At 41.7% G+C, this 21,624-nt stretch overlaps 1 protein-coding gene across 1 annotated transcript; it reads left to right on the top strand.

Annotated features, from left to right (window-relative positions):
• Positions 1-352: 352 nt before the first annotated feature.
• LOC309674377 (pancreatic lipase-related protein 2-like) lies at positions 353-20,357 on the top strand (the record flags this gene model as incomplete). The annotated part of the gene is made up of 12 exons (XM_082486399.1): positions 353-473; positions 8,176-8,330; positions 9,924-10,049; positions 11,554-11,688; positions 13,464-13,572; positions 14,216-14,332; positions 14,413-14,535; positions 15,439-15,557; positions 16,456-16,585; positions 16,885-16,996; positions 18,952-19,119; positions 20,205-20,357. 12 exons carry the CDS (start codon positions 353-355, stop codon positions 20,266-20,268), a joined length of 1,479 nt encoding a protein of 492 aa, XP_082342525.1. The 3' UTR covers positions 20,269-20,357.
• Between the last annotated feature and the right edge of the window lie 1,267 nt (positions 20,358-21,624).

The following is a 21,624-nucleotide window of genomic DNA, read 5'->3' as shown; positions in this document are numbered from 1 at the left end:
TGTTTTTAAAGGAAGAACAAAATGACAGTATTTGCACATGGAATATGGAGCCTTTTTTTTTTAAAGGCAAAACGCATGAGAACATAAATAACTGAAATTAAAAGGGAGGATAAATTAGGTTACAAAATCAAACATTATTAGGAGCACTGCAAATTTAAAGTGAGAATGTAAGTGGGGAAGAATTACAGAGCTGTTATATGAAAGAATGTGGCAAACGATGTATTTTGGTACACTACCATACACAGAGAAACTTGAATTAGTCATCAGCAAGGGTTATTCTGCACTTTGGAAATGGCAAAGGAAAACAGTGTTGGCCTTAGAGTTGACTAAATTTAACAGTGGCCTAATCGTGATGAGGAACAGTGAAGGTCCTCCTGGACAGACAGACGAGTGGCCAGATGGTGGCTGCAAGTTGGAAGAAGGCTCCCTAGTTGGCACAAAATTGGCTCAGCCACTTCCCAAAACTGAATCATGTTTGTTTTGTTTTGTTTTGTTTTTATGGTGCTTGCAGTCAGATTAAATGATCATAATTGTCTCTGTACATTTAAACACAGCGAGAGTAGGGTCAAGGTGAGGACCCTATAATCTGGAAAATCAGAGCAGATACTGCACAAAGTTCTGAAGTGGGAAGCCAAGGACTTGGTATTTAATAGGTTTTCTTTACTATAATCTCACAATTTCTTTACATTGTTCACCATTTCTAAGCGATTGACCTAAACACCTTAAAAGCCCAAATCTTACTGCATCCTCCAATGATGAACAAATATATGTACAACTTTTCACACTTACTAACCCTTTATTGGAGCGCTTCCCGCATTAAATGCCTCAAGAAAAAAATTTGCATTACTATTCTGAGTCAGTATTTCAGGTTAATGCCCTAGTCCACTGCCTCAGATTCAGTTTAAGAGGTCAGTAGATGCTCAGAAAACTCTATTACCCAGACCAGGCAACAAAAGTGAGCCCTGCCTTGCCTCGGTCACTACTTTGCATTGGGCGGTTTGGAGAAGGAAATCTACAAAAGGTTCCGGACAACTTTGCTCCACGGTGGAATTGATTTATCTAATGTTAAATTTGTGAGTTTCAGAGCTACACAATTAAGACCAGTTTCCTCCTGGAGAACTTCACTGTACTTAAAAGCTGATGAGCCAGCAGGAAAGGAGACTGGCTAATGCCAAGATGCTCTTTTACGTATTACTCGTTTGTATTGAAGCAGTGCCAAAGAGCCTTCATCCAGAATCGGGACGCTACTACGGGCTATTTATGGGGAGGAGCTGGAGCCGAAATTAAATCTTTTCTCAATTATGCCAATTATTCTGCTGCCTGAATTAGTACACCATATCAACAGCCCTTTGTCCAGTACTGTGGACACCAGTTTTCACTATTTGATAGTCTGGATAAATACTGTGTCTGAGCCACTAAACAGGGACTGTGCCTGGAAAAGATGGTGTTTTTGTATACTTCTAACGAATGGGCCAGATAACCTCTACAAAATCATATTCAAATAAAACAGACAAAAATTATACTGTACTTTGAGGTATTTGCATATAGGTAAATATGTACATGTTCCCCTTTGTGAGGCCTAAAGATACTATTGCAATATTTTTTTCCTTAGTTTCCTTTACCATTTTGGATGATGTTACAATGGTTGAGTGTGCAATTAGCAAGTGTTCTCTAGGTGCCGCAGGCTCAAAGCCAGGCAAGAATTTGCTGAGAGAACATGAAATTTAACCTGTAACTTCTATCCCCAAGGCTTATACGCTAAACTCTGGATGGCTTCTTCTCCTTTGTGTTGCCTTTGCACTCTGTCAGCTGAGTTCTGTGCCAAAGTACTAAAAAATATGAAAGGCTAAAATAAAACACTGGACAGACAGAACTGACAAAAATATTCTCTGTTTAAGGACAATGCCAGTGCAGGGAATATAGGAAGTACGCTTGGAGTGGTAAGGCAGGAAAAGATGGAAAACAACCATAATTGGTGAAAACTAAAAAGACTTGACAGAAGGTAAAGGACTTCAGTACTGAAGGGAGAAAAGCGGATCTGAAAATTGGAAAGACTGCGTAAGACTGAAGAGACAGAAGATGCCATGCTTAGCTCTGTTGACAGATGAAAACTAGCTACCACTGCAGATTGCCACTGCAGAAGGAGTTGTTCCTGCTCTACTGGTACTTGCTTTGAACATAAATGATATTAACAAAGGCTGTTCCCCACCTCGGCATAGGCTGCTGAGGTCACCCTTTAACTTCCTATTTGGCCTCTGAAACATAGGATGAAGTGGAAGGCAATGTCTAGCTCATCAGCCCTCGTCCATGCCACTTCTCACTGTCACATTAAAGTATGATAAAACTCCATCTTAATACTAGCTATGTTTTTTGCCCTGTGACTCCAGCTGGATGCCTATTTCAGGACAACATACTGGACTTCGTTTTTTTTCATGGCTAGTTCTTGTTCCACCACTACTGCTTTGTTTAAGTATCACCGCTCCTCTTCTGGTCTCAGGTTATATCTTTGGGGATCAACCACTTACACCCTGAGCCTTCATGCTCCTAGTCTAAAAAGTCCTCTCTTCACTTCTTGCTCTGCATTCCCTCTTTTTCGTTCTCATGATTATCCAAGAAGACTTTCTCTCCACCTTCCCCATTTTCTCAGTAACCCTGTTGAACTGTGCATGCAGCACCAATGAAACCTCTGTACCCTTTAAATAATACCACCTCTATATATTGAATACAATATATGTACTTGAAAATACTGTTCTCCCAACTGCATATGTGGGAACAAACACCAAGAAGTTCCTCAGCACTACAAAAGTCACTAGTAATACACTAGCAAGACTTCAAAGGCCTTTTCAGTCATTGCTTCCTCAGATGTTTACCTCCATTCTGAGTATGATATGCAGTGTGACAGCATTTAATTTCCCAAAAAAATAACCCAGCATTCATGACCTGTAATTTTTATTTACTAATCCATTAGTCTAGATGTCAGTATTTTTCCAGTATGAGCTCATGTCCAGCAATACCAGTGTTGACAGGTGGCATGCAGCGTAATGCCGGGAACTGATTCCTCCAAAACCCTTATCAGTAATGATCCATCATGAGCAATGAGTAACTATGGGGTCAAAAACCACAAGCTTAAAAACATGATTGCAGCTTGATCATGATGTGATGCAATGGTGCACAGCAGCAAAAACTGTATGTGTAAATCCAGGAGCTGTCTTCTAGTTCTTTGCCGTTATTGTCTGAGATGCAATAATTACTCAATTTTTAATCTACTTAATCCATGCATTTAATTTCTAATCTACTTAACTGTTGTAATAGTGCATGCGTATAATTTTAATTTCTTAACCAAAATATCAAGTAGCAGAGAAGATCTTATTAAAATCTGAGTATCATGAGGCCTATAATGTTGATCTTATAAGACTGTCATGTTACTTTGTCATGTCAAGTAACTGAATTCAATTACACAACTTAATCTATTAACAGTTTTTCACAATTTTTCTTTCATGGCTGAGCATCCTATGGAGCGTTCCATTATTCCACCTCAGGCTGATAGTGGACAGAAACTCCACAGATCTGAAATTCCTCAGGTCATTCGTCCTATATTTTTTACCTGTTAGCATACTAGTTTTCTTCAAATCACGTCTCTGGAATTTTGTTACTAATCAATAACTTAAAAAAATAAAAAGCTATAAAAAAATTGGCATTTTTTTTAAGGATCTCAGTTATGAGTTACCAAAGTCCAATGATTTTAAAACATGTAGAGATAAAAAGAAAAGTGTAAACATTTCACTTCAGCTGCATCATTGCTTTTTGCTCCATTTTGTGTAGTAACAGACCAAAACCATTGCATCTTTTTAATTCTTCCATTCGTGACATATGCAATCTTAATTCATGTCTTAGTTCTACAGGTCATAAATGCACATGTTGGCGTTGCCATTTTCCTTATGAAACATGTGTGACTTCTCGTTATTAATTTCCAGTTACTCATATTCCCCTTTTTTGTTCTTTTGTATTCTTCCAGTTTCTTTCATTTTACAAAGTTGCCTGAAGGTTTTTAATCTCTTTTCTATTACTTTTTTTTTCAGCATAAGGCTACCCAATCTTCATTACAGAAAACAGTGGCTGTTTTGTATCCTGTTGCTGCTCACCAGGGAAAGAGATAAGAAGAGTGATAAGAGAATGGTGAGTAAAATTCTTAGCAATTAGATGAATAACATATCTTGTTTAAAATTAAAAAAAAAAAAAAAGGAAATCTGTTTACTGCAATGAGTTTTTTAGCTTAAAAATTCTGATAGTTAATAACTCTGAGATTTGGGCTTGCTTCTCTTGAATACGCTGTGTGTGCGTGTTTGTGTGCATGTGCTGAGGAAGGTGTGCGGGTACATGTGTGGGACTTAAAAATATGCTGTTGACAGTCATTATGCAGACTTTCTCATATCTCACAAACCATCCACTAGCGGTCCATGAATCACAGGTTGAGCAACAGTGCCAGAAGATGACTTGATGGCCAATTGTGACAGACAACTACTGCTCCAGTGTAGGTTTTATACATTAGGATGTCAGTCTATGAATATTTGCAATTAATTTTTTTTTTCCTGAGCTGAACAGAAATTTGGAAATATTTAGTGCTGGTTTTGCTTCAGAAGTGCGTGTCCTCTGTCCATCGAGTCTAACAATTGCGCTCAGCATTCAGCAGCAGTCCTACCAGCCATACTGGCTAGGCTGAGATCCCATTCACAAACAAGTCATTCCAGTTCCTCTTGTTCGGCACTAAGCTTCTTAAATACCCAGTGAAAGAATTTTCCCCATCAAATTGTATGCTGCCTCAACTCTTTTACAAAGACATAATTTCTTAACCTCTTTGCAATCTTTTTGTCATTAAGTTAACATATACCAATATAGAAAACCTACCCACTAAAAAATTGTCTCCTGCCCAAACTACACCTCTCTTAAGTGACAGAATGAATCAACATTCCACAAAAAATTAAAAAATAAGATTTTTACACCTTCCCTTACTTAACTACTGTTCCTTTCTATTTTCTACCTTCAAAGGAAGAACCTCTGATAGGAAACTACTGATCACTTTTATTTGGCAACAACCTCCCACATTTTCTAAAATGGTTACTCATTAGCTGCCTTTCAGATTTTGGGTCTGAAAAGAAATTACACTACCCTTCCTGCTGCAGTGTTCCCAACATGGACTATACATCTCCTGAGCATGAGAGCTCTCCATTAAATACCAACAGATCCCACTGAGCTCCCCAGTTCATTTGATGAGCCACATCTGTGATTTTCCTGCACTGTCATCAGGTTCTCATCATGATGATGGGACCTTCTTGACAGATATTCCAGTTGAACAGAGGTGCTTCTTTTGGCTAACAGCTAGGATCTCTCTGTTCTTGTCTGTCACCAGCTGCTTAGAATAACCTCTGATCCTATTCCTTCTTAATCACTGCGAGACATCCTCTCCACTTTCCACTCTCCTTGAGCAGCTAGTTTTCTTCTCTGTTAACTACATCAATGGATATATTAGACTTGGGAGCAGAATTGTATTTCCAAGGAAATTTCATGATTCCTCTTCAGCTCTGTGCTTTGCAGCTGCGGCTCACTGCTTAGATGTTCAGCCTTGCTCCTCTGCCCTACCACATAAACAACGAGCTGTTACCACACAGGGACTTCAGAGTTGATTAGAGAGTGCTAGAGACACACTCTCTGCACTCTGACCTGTCCCATTTGGCCTGGTTAGGAAACCACCTCATTACTGCCAGGTAATCCAACTTCCACCAAAAAAAAAACCACAAATGCATGGATCACATATGCCTCTCCTGTCTGACATTTGACACACAAGCTTCAAGGACAAATTCTGTGAAATTCCTAATTATTTATTGTTTGTTTCTGAGAGCATTTGGTAGTGTCAATGACCTTTGGAGTGTTGGTTTTCTAGCTTTCTCACATTGCCAAAACTCTAAAAAACATCCCTTGGATGTTTCCTACGTAGCAAGATGATACCTACTAAATTTACCATTTTTTCTTCATTACCTCTAATGAACTATCTCAGTGGCCAGGAGTGACATCTCAAAATTTTTGCTTTGCCAGAAAAGCTGTATGTTGAAAATGGGAGGTAGATGACATGGGGAACACCTAGAAGAAGAGGAAATTGAGAACAGCGAACAAGGCAAACAGGAAGGGAGGAGAATGGAGAAATGTATGCGACCCCTGCCATGGGAAAGCCAAGTAAGGGAAGTGTAGGGGAAAGGAATCTTAATAAAGTCAGGGATACAAAGCTATACAAATGCAAACAGCCCTGGGTAAAGGCAGCACAAACAGCCTGAAGACGGTATCATAGAATCATTTAGGTTGGAAAAGACCTTTAAGATCACCAAGTCCAAACATTACCCTGGCACTGCCAAGCCCACTGCTGAACCATGTCTCTAAGCTCCACATCTACACATCTGTTAAATACCTCTAGGGGTGGTGATTCAACCACTGCCCTGGGCAGCCTGTTCCAGTGCTTGACAACCCTTCAGGTGAAGAAATTTTTCCTGATATCCAATCTAAACCTCCCCAGCACAACTTGAGTCTGTTTCCTTTTGTCCTATCGCTTGTTACTTGGGAGAAGAGACCGACCCCCACCTCGCTACAACCTCCTTTCAGGTAGTTGCAGAGAGCAATAAGGTCTCCCCTCAGCCTCCTTTTCTCCAGGCTAAACAATCCCAGTTCCCTCAGCCGCTCTTCACAGGACTTGTTCTCTAGACGCTTCACCAGCTTCATTGCCCTTCTCTGGACACGCTCCAGCGCCTCAATGTCTTTCTCATAGTGAGGGGTCCAAGCTGTCAAGCATGCAGACTTTACCAAGTTACAGCTATCACCGTCTTTGTTCTACCACACCTCCTACCTATCTCCTCACAGATGACAAAAATCAGGACCTCGTGATCTGATTCACTCCCTCAGGACCCCGTGTGCAGTATTGGCTGTGCAAGAAATGCAACGGACAGCAAAACTGAGTGGAGGGGAATGATGACCTCCCTCATCCTGCTGGCAACGCCCCTCCTAATGCCACCCAGGATGCTACTGGCTGCCTTTGCTGCAAGGGCATGTTGCTGGCTTATGGTCAATTGGTGTCCACCAGGACCCTCAGGTGTCTTTCTGCAAAGCTTCTTTCTAGCTGATGGGTCCCCAGTGTGTCCTGATGGGTGTATGAGGTCATCCCTCTTCAGGTGCAGGTCTTTGCATTTCTCTTTCTATTAAACTCTTTCAGAAAGAACAAATCACTCTAAATGAAATGCTTAACCTGTATATTCAATTTGCTTTAGGTGGTTGGAATGTGGATTATTGCACTTTATCTCCTTGGCACAGTAGCAGGTGAGACACAATATCTATAAAGACTACTGCTAGATGGTGAATTCAGACGGAATAATATATAGGAGATGATGACCGGTATTTTCCTTTACACTGAAGTTGTAGTATGATTTGTGCGTCATTGTATCACAATGTCTATTACTGTGCATAGAACTAATGCAAAAAGGCTCTGCTCTGTTCAAATTTTATTACTAAGAATAGAGGAGACGTAACTCTGTGCTGAAAATTCACAGAGAAATTTGGAGTCACGTGTCCTACTTCTATCAAGACAACGCACAAGCTGTCTTCACATGACTGCTGTATACAAAGAACCGCTCAGCAACAGGGTGTTTATCACAACAAACAGTGCTAAAACATATAAAAGTTGAGCATAAATGAGCAAAAGACCCATTTGATCTAGAAAAAGCAACTATATTGAAAGAAATAAGCATTCCATTCACAGTACAAGGTTACTGCGTAGATATCCTTCATTCCTACGAGCAGAGACACAATGCTTTGGAGTAGGAAGCATGCAGGACCAATCCTAATATGCACTTCTTACAAGACTATTTTTTAAAAAAAAAGAAATTGAATTAATCCTTTACAAGACTAGAAAATGGTGTCAAAACAGCGCCTGGGTCTTTACTTGGTTTATCCTCAAATTGCTTAACTCCCTTTGTGTTAACTGCCTCAGGCAACATCCACAAAGGAAACAAGAATGAATCTCAGTTTCAAAATAAATCATAAAATGGGTTTCCTGCTCCTCACACCGTTGTAGTCTCAAATACATCATCAAGCCATAAGAGAGTCTGACACATAAACAAGTTGTTTCTTCTACTCTAGGTAAAGAAGTTTGCTACCCCAGGCTTGGCTGTTTTACAGATGACCCACCCTGGTCTGGGGTACCAGGGAGACTTCTGACAGGTTTGCCTGACTCTCCAGAGCATATGAACCTGAGCTTCTCTCTCTACACCAGAGAAACAGGAAATAACTCACAGGTGACATTTATTTTTAACATCAAGAACTGACTAAACCTACGCATGTTTGTTAACTTGTTAAAAAGTCTGTGTCAGTCATCATAGGCAAACGAGTCAGAATAAGAAGATAGTTTGAAGGTACAGTAATGAATGTACTTTGGGGTGAAGCACCTGAAAAAAAATGTTGTGAATGAACCGTAGGACACAACAGCAAGGATATGGGTTATGGCAGACTACCTTTTGCATCCAGTTAGGTCTCTGAGGAAAGTTGAAGACTCGTTCAAATAAACAGCCTTCTGAGTATTCAGATACGAGAGCAAATACTGCTGGTTTACAGGGAAGGTAGCTAGGAAAATACTGTGATTTTTAAAAATAAAAGACTGATTTTATACAATTTCCAAACCCACATTCCACCTTGCAATCTGAGGGATTTTACATTCTTACCTGTCTCTCTGTCTCTGAAAATAAGACAGAACTACCCAAGTTGCTTATGCCCTGAAATACTGAGTAGAGCAATGTGGGGGAACCTGTAAGATCAGGAGCTGGGACACATCACTTCAGCAAATGCTTATGAAACTGCTAAACCCCTCTCAGGCTCCCAAACCTAGCGTCCCCTGAGCTGTACAGGAACCTTTAGGATTCCTCTGGCATGAACTACAATGCCATCACTGCCGTTGCGGACATCATTGCTTACAGCAATCCTGGTTGCAACGCTGAGAATCCAACTCAGGCTCTCGATGGATGAGATGTTATACCTGCAATAAACTTCGACCATCTGCAGAGCAAAGACTTGTAAGCACACAGGATAAGTTCTGCAGCAGGTTACTCAGCACTTCTATTGTTGATAAAATAAGTCAAAATACACCTTGCACTGCTTCCCAGCCACTAAACTTCAATGTATCTATGATCTACAGCGCAGTCCTTCCACCCAAACTCCCTGAGCTCACATCACAGACCCTGTATTTGTCTGAAAACAATAGACAGTCAGATACCATTCCCAGAGGAAAAGGAAAATATATAACTAAGTAGGTTACAGCAACGTGTGAAGATCAGCTTCACCCCTACTGCACACGGCTCTTGCATGAAATTCTTTTAGCCTTTCTAGAGTAGCTAATCAGCTAATCACAAAAACAGGCACAGAAACATCACCTATATGGGTGGAGGGGGGGGGGGACGGGGACAGCAAAACCCAAAACCTGTTGCTTAGATGCAGAGCAGCACATTGAAGCCAAAGGTCAGGTCAGTAAAAGGGTAAGATGAACCAGGGGATGTGGAGATGCTGGGCTGCTCTCTGGAGGAACTTGTCCAACTCAGGCCAACAGGCATGGTGTGACACTGTGGCCCTTTTAAGTTGCTTCATGTTCCACGTAAGAGGGTTCTTCCTGCATTCAGCAAAATAGATAGGAGCAATAGAAACCCCATGGGCACAACTTCTCTGGAAACCATAGTGGAACTGAGAAAGGCGAGATACAGGGGTCCCCGAGTTCCAAAGTCACAGACTTTGTCCATTAAAAATAGTCCCTTGAGTCCTACAGACTAGGATGACCTAGCTGACTTTCTTTAAATGTTTAAAAGTATGAATACATAAAACTTTTTTTTTTTCTCCACACACAGGTGATCTCAGCGATAAACTCCTCAACCATCCCAAACTCACATTTCTCCATACATAGGAACACCTCCTTCATCATTCATGGATTTGGCAGCACTGGAAAAAAAGGCTGGGTGGTAGAAATGTGCTTGGTATGAGAGAGTATCCTCTGACTTCCATCAGCAGTTGTAACTGCAATCTGTCAGTATCCTTTAGGCGCTCACGTTCACCTTCCATTTTGCAATTCATTAGGTAGTAGCAGATACCAACCAACCAAGAAGCAAATTTCACAAAAGTCAAAACGTTCCCACTCTGGAAGGTGCAGCAGAGTCAAAGTTTCTTGGTGATCTCTGACATTATGCTTCTCTAGAGAGTTTCCATTCCCAAACCCTACAGATCAGATCAAAGCAATAAACTGAACACAGGTGTCCCCAGCCTCTACATCAGTGTCAGAATATCAAATTAGACACAACAATTCACTGTTTCTCCCATTAGGAGCAGTTGAACCACCCTTCAGTCAGAAGGTCTTCCTGAGTTGCAAAATTCAAGTTTCAGTCTATAAATACCATACTGCTTCACCACTATTCAGTTCTCAAAAAAAAAAAAAAAAAAAAGAAAAGCAAAAACCAAACCACCAACAGAAAAGAACTTTTTTTTTTTTTTTTTATTTCAAATTTGAAATGTGGAAGCTACCACAAAACCAGCAGAGTGTGCTGTGTCGATGACAGCCTTGGCTCTGATAGATAAGCAAAATCTACTATAGTTTCTGCTTCTTCCACACTGGCAGGGAAAAGGACAAGCTAGAAAAAAGACCACCACTGAATACTAAGTCACAGATATCTGCAGCATTATTTTTCTTCATAAATCTATGAAAACTTTTAATCTACAATATTGAAATTCCAATTTTTTCAGTTGAAAAGAAACAGCAATTCTATCTGCCTCTCCACATTACAAACTATGTTTATGGTGCCTACAGGAGAGGAGGAAATCCAGGATTCAAGGCACTGTCACTTCAAGCTTCTGTTTTCCTTGTCATTCACTTTCAGCTGTTTACCAGATTGATTTTTGTTTCCACTCCTTCTTCTTTCTCAAACCTTAAGTCTTAGTCACAGAAAGCTATAGCTGCAGACTTTGATACACGATTCTTCCAGTGGAAGAATCACTGATCTCTGCAAGACAGTGACCAGTACCAAAGTGACCAATGCATTAACTTTCTTAGCTGAAATAGGTTTCTACTCTGCTCCAAACCTTTCCAGTCTGACATGTCTTTCTCAAAGACACTTGGTAAATAAGGTTACTTCCTACACTGCTCAGTTAAACTACCAACATCCCTCAAAGAATGTCAGATACTGCACATAGCAGCTACTCTGCAGTTGTGTGGCTTTTCCAAATTATTTCAAATATGTATACAAATGGCTTATAAAGTAAAATATTTTTATTACAGTCTTTCATAATTGATACTTTTAGGATTAATGGCTTATTATATTCTGTTTTGTAAGAAAATGTGTTTCACAGGCTACAGTGAAGAGTCCTGTTTAGTAAAGAATAAGAAATTCTATGATGATATTAGCTTTTAATGTTTATTCTGATTTAAGTTGAATCTCTGTTTGCCATTTTGCTTCCTTAAATACTTTGCTTTATGTATTCCCACATCAGCTGTTACTGGAAGTGGAAAACATCAACTGCATTGCTGTCGATTGGGAAGAAGGTGCAAAAGGCACCTACATCAGTGCAGTGAACAACATCCGCGTGATTGGGGCTGAGATTGCTTATTTCCTAGAAACTTTACAGGTAAAAGACACGGCTTTACCACCTACAATTCTGAAGTGGATGTAGTGGGGTTAGGATGCTGCTGCTTTGGTTTTCAACCTTGCCCAGTATGATCAGCCAGTGCTTCAGGAAGAGTTGTACAATGTTGAGATCCAGCTAATTATACTAATTATCAACCCCGTAAGGACCTCTCACAGCCACAAAAGACACAAACTAAGCTAATGTGGTTAAAAAGAGGTGCCAATTAATTAAAGACCAGTAGGTGGCAACATTTCCATATGATGATGCAGGCAAGAAGGCATTCAGTGGAAATGAGGCAAGGCCTCAGTTCAGTGATTACAGTTTTGCCAGCACTGAATGGGTGCGATAGAAGTAAATGAGTATCTCAGCTTAGCGCCCCTGAAACGAGCAGGAGCTGGCTCACTTGGTAATGCCGTATTTGCTGTCTACAGACACGATAAACCGCCCCGTTGCCTTCTTGTTGTGAAGTTCATGTTCCTGAAGGCAAGCGTTCGCATTTACACGTACAGCACAGAACCTCTCGCTTGCAAAGTTTGAGTATCAGCACTTCCCGCTGACTTCAGAAAGACTCGCGAGTACTTAGAACCGCTGCAAGTCAGAATCCCGCCTGGCCATGAACTTAATCCTGACCAGGAAGCATTCATCTCCAAGTGCGGCAAGCGGTAGTTCAGAGCCCACAAGGCAAAGTGCCAACTTCACAAGCGCCCGAGTACAAAACACTGCCCAAGAATCTGCTGGGGTACGATCTACTGTTTCCACCTAGGAAACTCATCTCTAGCCTCACACGTTTGCCTCTGTACCTTCCTTCTTTGTGTACAAATCCCAGGCCACTGGAAGATGGGGCCAGTTTCTCATGTAATATGACTGCACCATTTGCAGTCTAGGCCTATGTGTCTTCCGCTACAAAAAAAAAAAAAAAACATAAATGATCCTTCGACTTTCTTTTCTCTTGCCCAGTTTACAAACTTCTAGAGTCTGACTTTAGGAAAAGTTAATTTGCATTGTAAATGGAAGCACCGCAGTAAAATGTATTCAGAGAACCTGCTGCCTAACAATAAAGACAGACAGGCCAATACTACAGATATTTTTATTTTGGTATATGCATGACAAACCAAATCTTAGTGTAAAAACCTCAACAATTAGCAACCAATCCTTGTTGTCTTTGTTCACTACAAAACTCAGCAAATCCCTGGATGAAGCGTGACCTGTGCATACAGCCTACGCGCTGATTAATCTCCGTTTCCACCTTCAAAGCGCGTGTAGTATCTCAGCAGTGCGGGTCTTGTACAGGTGACACCTGGCATAGAGCAGACTGAATGTCACCCCAGCTAAGCTTGTCAGTGAAAATGTTATTGAGTCATATGATCACATAGTCTAAGCAGACATATGGAGAATAAACGTGTGATAAAACAGCTCCATAATAGACTAAATAAATAAAATATAAGATCATTTTGATGGAAGATGAAATTAGGGGTTGATCCAAATGAGAAAGAAGGTTCGTATTTTGTCACCAAGGGTAACTGGATATAGTAACCACATGCCAACACTACAACAGTGAATCCATCATCACTAGGCATTTAGAATTCTAGACTGGATCACTTTCTATCAAGTGTTAGTGTAACTTAAACAATAATTAATTCAAGGAACTCACACCTTGTTTGCTATGCAGGAAGTCACTCTAGATGTTCTCAAAGGCCCATAATGTAAGACATCCTCTTTGCTTGCTATTTAAAGCCTGTGTTCTTGTCTCCCACCACCGCCACCTTAATGATCAGAAATTCTTCAGATACTCCCTTTGCAAAATTCATTTAATTGGCCACAGTCTGGGAGCACATGCTGCAGGAGAGGCGGGAAGAAGGATCCAAGGCATCAGGCGGATAACAGGTAGGCTGTTCACCGTGGTGCATAGCACCAAAAGCTAACATAGCATATTTCTAAAGGAAAGAAACTCGCAACACACTGGTGTGTAGACTGGAATTAAATTATTGGCAGCGCTGGAGACACCTTGTGTGAGAGCAGGCCAACTTTGTGCTTCTCAGAAACAAGGGTAATTGTTACATCTTCTTTCTCTAATTAGGTTACAAAATCTTTAGTGGAAAACTTTAGTGGAAGGACAAACGCAGTTAATATGTTTGTAGTGTTACTGTCATTCACTGGATTAGATCAAATCCTACGTAAAGGCAAAACAACATATCAAGAATCCTTAGTTTTTTTCTATTCGTAAAGCTTTACAGGCTGGTGATAAGCTCACAGGTAAGGAAATGCTTCCTTCATAGTAATACAACGCCATTATATAGTTTATTAGAAAATATTTTACTTCTGTTGGAATAAGCTTGCAGAAAGGTTCACAAAAGTGTACTATTGCACGTTTTTATCAGTTTAGCTTAGAATTCACATCATTATTATTCAACATGCTTGTGCAATACTGAATGTCCGAAATTATAAGTTGGCGAAAGACACACCAACATGTGCAACACTCCTCTACCTCCCTCAACCAACAAACCTGGGGGTTTGGGGTTTTTTTTAGGCTTAGACCCTGCTGCGCCCTATTTTGAAGGTACTCCTGCTGAGGTGAGACTGGATCCTTCGGATGCAAACTTTGTTGACATTATTCACAGTAATGCTGCTCACTTTCCTGCCATAGGTAAGTGTTCGTGTGCAAATAAATATCTGCAGGGACGGGCATGTCACCAAGGCACTGACATCATCACACGTGTATCTCAGGGCTTGGAATGTATAACACCACCGGTCACCTCGACTTTTACCCAAACGGAGGAACGGTGATGCCTGGATGCGCCAATTTAATTTCGGAGATGAAAGAAAGTGATATTGAAGTTATCATTGCAGGTAAACATACATTCCCACCATGCATAGTACTTTACTTTTGTTCGATCCTGAAACACGAACTGTGACATTTTCTCCCAAACGTAACTGTCCATTTGGGAGAAAACAGCAAGAAAAAAAAAAAAAAATACAACCCCAAACGTTTTTTGCCTATTCACTTATAAGTAAGAAAAGGGAATAAGAATCAATAAAGGCTGGATCAGAACACTGTAGAGAAAGGAGGTATAATACAGGCCTAAGCTTTGCTTCTGTACTTTGAAATTGGACCTGCAGAACACAAAAAGACAGGGAATGGGGAGTCTGCAAGTCCAACACCCTGAGAACCTCAGCAGGAGGTTTTCTAGGCTGAGGCAGGCCAGCATCATGACCAAGCCTGTGGCATGATACCACCACCTTTGGTTTCTGGCAGATGCTGCAAAGAGCATCCGACACTTCTAAGGCACAAATTAGGCAAAAGCACTCAGTGTTTCCAGGGACTGTACGTGCCTCATCTCTCCACCTGAGACTTCTCTCTCTTCACAGGCTTTGGAGAGGTTGGCAGAAGGCTGGTGGATTCTCTTTGCTCTATTAAGCCTTTTAAAACTGTAATTAATGTCATCTTGCTGTGACATATCATATATACACATACATGGCTGTGTTCATAAAAGGGACTATTATGCCATAGTAGACCGATGCATCTCGCTTGCAACCTTGGGGTAACTGGCACACAGTTCTCTGGATAAAACACAGACAAAACAGTAACTTCCACTGCAACTAGAAATGTCTAAATTCAGGTGAAACATTATTACATGGCCACGCTGCTGTTGTGTTCCATGCCTCGGCTGTTTCCATGGCGAGGCAAGCACAACTCTTCTACAGGAGAACAGGAGGCTATTTCATGGATGCTCATAAACTTTGTTCCAACAGACACTACAGTCATTGGGGGATGCCATCACTCACGCAGCCACGAGTATTATTTTGAAAGTATCCTTTATCCCACCGGATACCTTGGATATCCTTGTGAAACGTACAAATCCATGCAGGCAGTAAGTATACCAGCCCAGGAATGAGTGAGCTGTAAAGAAAATAATCCAAGTCTCTGCGCTCACAATAGGTCCCACTATGTGCGCAGAGCATTTGGATGATGGTGGCTGTGCTCTCGTGGGGTGGTTTCACGGAATCACAGAATTATCAGAGTTGGAAGGGACCTCTAGAGATCATCCAGCCCAACTCCCCTGCCAAAGCAGGATTGCCCGGAGCACATTACTCAGGACTGCATCCAGGCGGGTCTTGAAAATCTCCAGAGAAGGGGACTCCACAACCTCCCTGGGCAGCCTGTTTGGCAGGAGGAAGCGCAGAAGATGGATCCTGAAGCACAAATGATACCACCAAATAAAAAAAAAAAAAAAAAAAAAATTGAAGCCCATACAATTCTCGCCCTAAACATACGTGCAAAAAGCACATAGGCTAGATGTATCTACTCTGCGAATTCCTGGCTGGAAGAGGAGACATTTGGAGCCTCCAAAATCATTGACTCTTCTCCAATTTACACTGGACACTGAATATAGCACCTAAATAAATGCACTTTTGAACAATACTCCTTTTTTCCCCTCCATATTTTGTCGCAAAGTGGATGCAGGAAAGTTACCATCCCAGTGGAGAAGTGTAAAATTGGCTTATATTTTGTTCTAGATTCTAGCTAAAAAATATCTGAACTAGGGAGTTTCAGACCATCATCCACAGAGTATGAAACCTGCTCGTTCCACACCCTCTTGGCATGCACGGGTTCAGGAGATGTTATCTATCAGGTTTTGGTGGTAAACTATGACAACATACAGTGCTGCCACAGCTTTACAAGATCAGAACGGCATCTTGAGCCTTAATTTTATCAGAGCTAGGATGAAAAAAATACTCCTCATTAACTGGTGCTCTTATTTTCCCTAGGGACACTGTTTCCCATGTCCCCAGGAGGGATGTCCGATGATGGGGCACTATGCTGACAGATTCTCAGCTAAATGCAAGAGGGTAAACCAAAAGTATTTTTTAAATACAGCAGCAGATCCACCTTTTGCGAGTAAGTGGCGGAGGTTTGTCACAGTTGTTCACATGTTTGAAAAGTGATTGCCTTGACGTGATTTACAGCCACGCACTTCTGTTGCTTTTCTAAACCACCGCTAACATCTTTAACAAAAAAAACCTGCTGCATTAGTTATCAAAATTCAAGCTCACTGCATCTTTCATTTGCTAATGTGAATGAATTCCAGTTGGGGGGGGGGGGGGGGGGGGGGGAACAAAAAACTTTCCAGTATACTGGCATTTTTAGATCTCTTGTACCAATGACAATCTAGTTTTATTTTGCTTTTCTTTATGCAGCTTGGAGACAAAAAGTATTTATCAAGCTGTCTGGTGTGAAGAAAATGAGGGGGGACATAAATCTAGTTTTCCATGACACAGAGGGGAACACAAAAGAATATGAAGTTGCGAGGTAAGATAAATTAATGTTTCCCTATAGCATTTAATGCTGCTAACCTTAATCTACACATTGTCCCCATATTTAAGCAATGCAAACGCTTATTCTGCATTGCAGACATTCTACTTAACATCAGGTATGAAAAAATTTATCCCATCGATAAGACCTATGAGGGCAGATGAATGGTTGCAAAAAGGAAATGGAAGTCACTTCCTTTCCATGAACTATGTGACTTTACAATAAATTAGGAATATAGTTTGAAAGGAGAAGTGTTGTGTTTCTCCAAGTTGCTCTTCAAAAAATAAATTGACACCTTTGGAACACATGTAATCCATAGGGTGCTCACCGGTTACATACGGGCTTTAGCACGACTGCTCCCACACTAGCGTGGCATCACGCATGTCAGCATACTCGCTCCACGTGCTGACAAGACTCTGCTCTGCCCATGACTTGCTCTGTGATCTCATGCAAGGCAATCCTATGCCTGAACTTACCAAATTTGCAAAGTGGATCTCTCCTTCTTCCTTAGGGTATGTTAAAAGCCACCAAGGGTATATTAAAAGCCATCACACTACTATTAGAAATGGCATATTTATATAGTCTGGCCAGTGAGCTTCATTCACAGCTCATATCATCTCCCACTAACAATCAAAATAGCAGCTCCCACTGTCTCCTGTGCTTGCTCTGAAACAAACAATCACAGAATAGTCTGAGCTGGAAGGGACCCTTAAAGGCCATCTAGTCCAACCCCCTGCAATGAGCAGGGACATCTTCAACTCCATCAGGTTGCTCAGAGCCCCCTCCAACCTGACCTGGAATGTTTCCAGGGACGGGGCATTGACCGCCTCTCTGGGCAACCTGGGCCAGGGGCTCACCACCCTCAGTGTAAAAATTTTCTTCCTTATATCTAGTCTCAATCTGCCCTCTTTTAGTTTAAAGCCATTACGCTGCTAAAAAGTCAGTCCCCATCTTTCTCATAACCCCCCCGAAGTACTGAAATGCCACAATAAGGTTTCCTTAGAGCCTTCTCTTCTCCAGGCTGAACAAACCCAAACCTCAGCCTGTCCTTACAGTAGAGGTGCTCCAGCCCTCTGATCATTTTTGTGGCCCTCCTCTGGACCCACTCCAACAGGTCCATGGCTTTCCTGTGCTGAGGGCCCCAGAGCTGGATGCAGTACTCCAGGTGAGGTCTCACCAGAGTGCAGTAGAGGGGCAGAATCACCTCCCTGGACCTGCCGGCTATGCTGCTTTTGGTGCAACCCAGGATGTGGTTGGCCCTCTGGGCTGTGAACGCACACTGTCAGCTCATGTCCAACTTTTCACCCGCCAGTACCCCCAAGTCCTTCTAGGCAGAGCTGCTTTCAATCCCTTCATCCCCCAGCCTGTACTGATACCGGGGGCTGCCCCGACCCAGGTGCAGGACCCGCACTTGGCCTTGTTGAACCTCACGAGATTCACGTTGGCCCACTTCTTAAGCCCATCCAGGTCCTTCTGGATGGCATCCCACCCCTTAGGCATGTCAACTGCACCGCTCAGTTTGGTGTCATCCACAAACCTGCTAAGGGAAACGCGCCCTTCCACATGTTCTCCCACCACCCTCTGTGCACATGCAGACCAAAGCCCCACAGCTTGTCTACAAAATCCTCCCTGATAACCTCATCTGGAGCTCTCCCTGCAGTGATACCTGCAAATATCAGCACACGTGGGCGCTGGAGGCAGTCCCAGACTCACCCTTATCTCCTGGTGGTCTTCTGCCACACGTGCATTTAAATTTTTCAGCGGTGTTTGTTGTTGTCATCATCCTCCCCCCGTTCAGGGCATAACACCCCAGGGTGCTCGTCCAGTGTCTGGTGCTGTTGCAAAGAACAGCAAAAGAGCAAATTTCTGTTGTAACAAAGGGGAAAACACAAATCTTGTGGAGAACGTGGTTTAGTTCAATAACCTCTAAACTGTCTTCATTCTATTTGCAGTGGAGTCCTCTCTCAAGACCAAGTTTATACAAAATACCTTGATGTTGAAATTAATCCAAAAAATACTAAAAAAATCGAATTTCTCTGGAATAAAGCCGTATTCACTTTGCTCTGGGCAAGACTGGGAGCAGAAACAGTTGATATAATTCATGGAGAAGATGGACGTAGGTATGTATATCCCTTCCACAGGTCAGAAGGAATGGGAAAGGAGCGCAAAAACTGTGGGAGACAGAACTGAAAATGGTCTTGATGAATTGGACACGTTTCACAATCAACAGCCTGAATTTCAGTAATGACAAAGACAAGATATTACACTTTGATCAGAAAATCAAATGTTTGAGTACAAACCAGGGAATAACTGCCTGGAAAGGAATACAGCAGTAAATAATTTGAAATGTATGCTGTTTTACCACAGCAAAACAATTACAAACCAAGATAAAGCAAGTCTCATTCTCAGGTGCATTACCAAGATCATCGTATAGAAGATCCAGGGAATAATTATTCTAATTGGAATAACCGGGGTGAGACTGTAACCAGAAGCAGGGTCATTTTCAAGTTTGGAGAGTTTACTTCAGGAGCTATGCACAAAGCCTGAAGTCCAGAAAAATAGCAAAAGACGTTTAGAAAACACTATCCGTGTAGAGCAGCTGAAGGAAATGTGTTTCTCAATGAAGAAAAGCCTGGGGGAAAGCATATAAGCATACGTGGAAGCAGTCTGTGATGGGTCACAGTCAACTATTCCACATATCTACTGGGTTTAGGTCAAGGTTTAATTGATGTGTTTTGCAACGGAGGAAATATTTGTTAGATAGTTATAGTTTGGCATTGGAATGGATTATTTAGAGAAGCTGATGAAACCACTTGCAGTGTGACCTCCTAAAAAACCTCCTAAAAAAAAAGCTGCAAAGCTTTCACTGGGGCAATCTAGTTAAGAACCTAGCCTAAACAAGGGGAGCTTAACAAGATGCCTTACTGACTTTTTATCTAGAGCTCTATATTCATGAATCTAGAGATTAATTTTATTCACATATTAAAACTTTTCTTTTACTCCTCGTCCCCAAAAGAAGGAAATTCACCTTGTTACCAGTAATACACAGATGCTAATATTCTGTACTGCAGGCTTTTAGGAATGCTTAAGTGGCATTATGGATCAAACTTACAACCCCCAAGGTGACAGCTGACAGGCTTTTATTTTTCTTTGGGGGGAAAAAAAAAAATAAATCTTGAATCAAGGTTTTTTTGTTTCTTCCCAGATCAACTTTTTGTGGTCGGGGAACTGTGACATATGGAGTTCCCCAGTTACTTACACCTTGCTAGAGGTCACCAAGTACAACTGTTCTGTACACGGCAGCTGAGCAAACCATCAGTCCTGTGCATGGGAATATGGGTACACAAGGCTATTAAAGCACAACTCAAACTACCTGTTGCTTCCTTTATTTTTTCAGTTCTTTGCAAACACACTCGTCAATGTTTTCCACATTTGAACCAACTTCATTGTGCTCATAACTATAGAAACAACTGGAAATCATATATGCTAAAATCCATTTATAACACCGCGCAGTCTTGCTCTCCTAGTACCTCAAGAAAAGCAGGTCAGAACTGTTCCCTACCACATTGATAATTTGCCAGATCTTCTGTCTATCAAACACTCTCAAGGCAGCACATTACCTCAGCACACGCCTGGTGCTGGGAATAGTCCCAAACACCTCCTTTCCGCAGTCTATGCTATTCCTCAAAACTTTCCAACCCCACCCCAGAGCGCTGCCCTCAGAAGATGCTGTGGGATGAGGCAGGAACAGAACAAGACCAGGGTATTTCTTCAGCAGGTCAGCACCTTCAGGGAAGCAACAGGCAAAGCCAAACCTAAAGTGTTCCCCACTTCAGAAGAAAGTAAACAGCTAAATCACAGCACCTGGCTACTGTTTTATTTCGAGCACATGTCCTTGCTGTGGCCACTGACAATCCTGGAAAGAAACTCTGACTTTGAATAACTCCAGGCTTTACAAAACCTGGGATTGAGTATTTCATGTTAAAATGAACGCTACTGCTCTGCAAAGCACGGCATGAGTGAGCCACCTGGAGCTTTAAGAGACCAAGGCAGTGGATATTTTCCTAAATATAAAAACCAAATTCTAAGTTAATGACTAGGAAGAAAGAGTTGATAATTTATTTGCTACCATTTCCCCATGTTTGATAAATTATGTACAAGCACTTGGACAGGTAATCTTCTAAGAAATAGGAGCAGAAGTACAATATTAAGAACATATAATGAGTATAAATATCTAAACGAAGTATTTTTTTTAAAAAAGAACAACAGTCAGTGTTGTATCCTTGCCTAAACACTAACCAAGCCTGTATGAAATTAGAAGCATAATTAAACACAAGTCTGAGGTTCAGCCAAGTCTCCTGGGGCCCTGACAGGTGGCAAGGGAAGCGTGAACAATGCTGGGAAGGACTACGCTGTGTCCCAGGAGAGAGCCGCGGCATCCTGCAGCACGGGAAAACCAGTCCTCTCCTCTGCCTGCTTCCTATTCCAGACTTGCAGCTTATTCAGGACTGCAGAAACATAGCGAGGCCCTCATTTCTTGCTTTCTTCCAACAACCCCTGACTGTGAGGCCGCAAGGACCAGAATGGCTCCTCCAGGCACAGCGAGCATCCTGCATCATGCTGAA

Source organism: Vanellus vanellus, assembly GCF_965231255.1.
Source record: "Vanellus vanellus genome assembly, chromosome: 7".
NCBI classification, from domain to species: domain Eukaryota; kingdom Metazoa; phylum Chordata; class Aves; order Charadriiformes; family Charadriidae; genus Vanellus; species Vanellus vanellus.
Note: the sequence above shows the minus strand (reverse complement) of the source record. Positions and strands in the feature narration are given on the sequence as shown.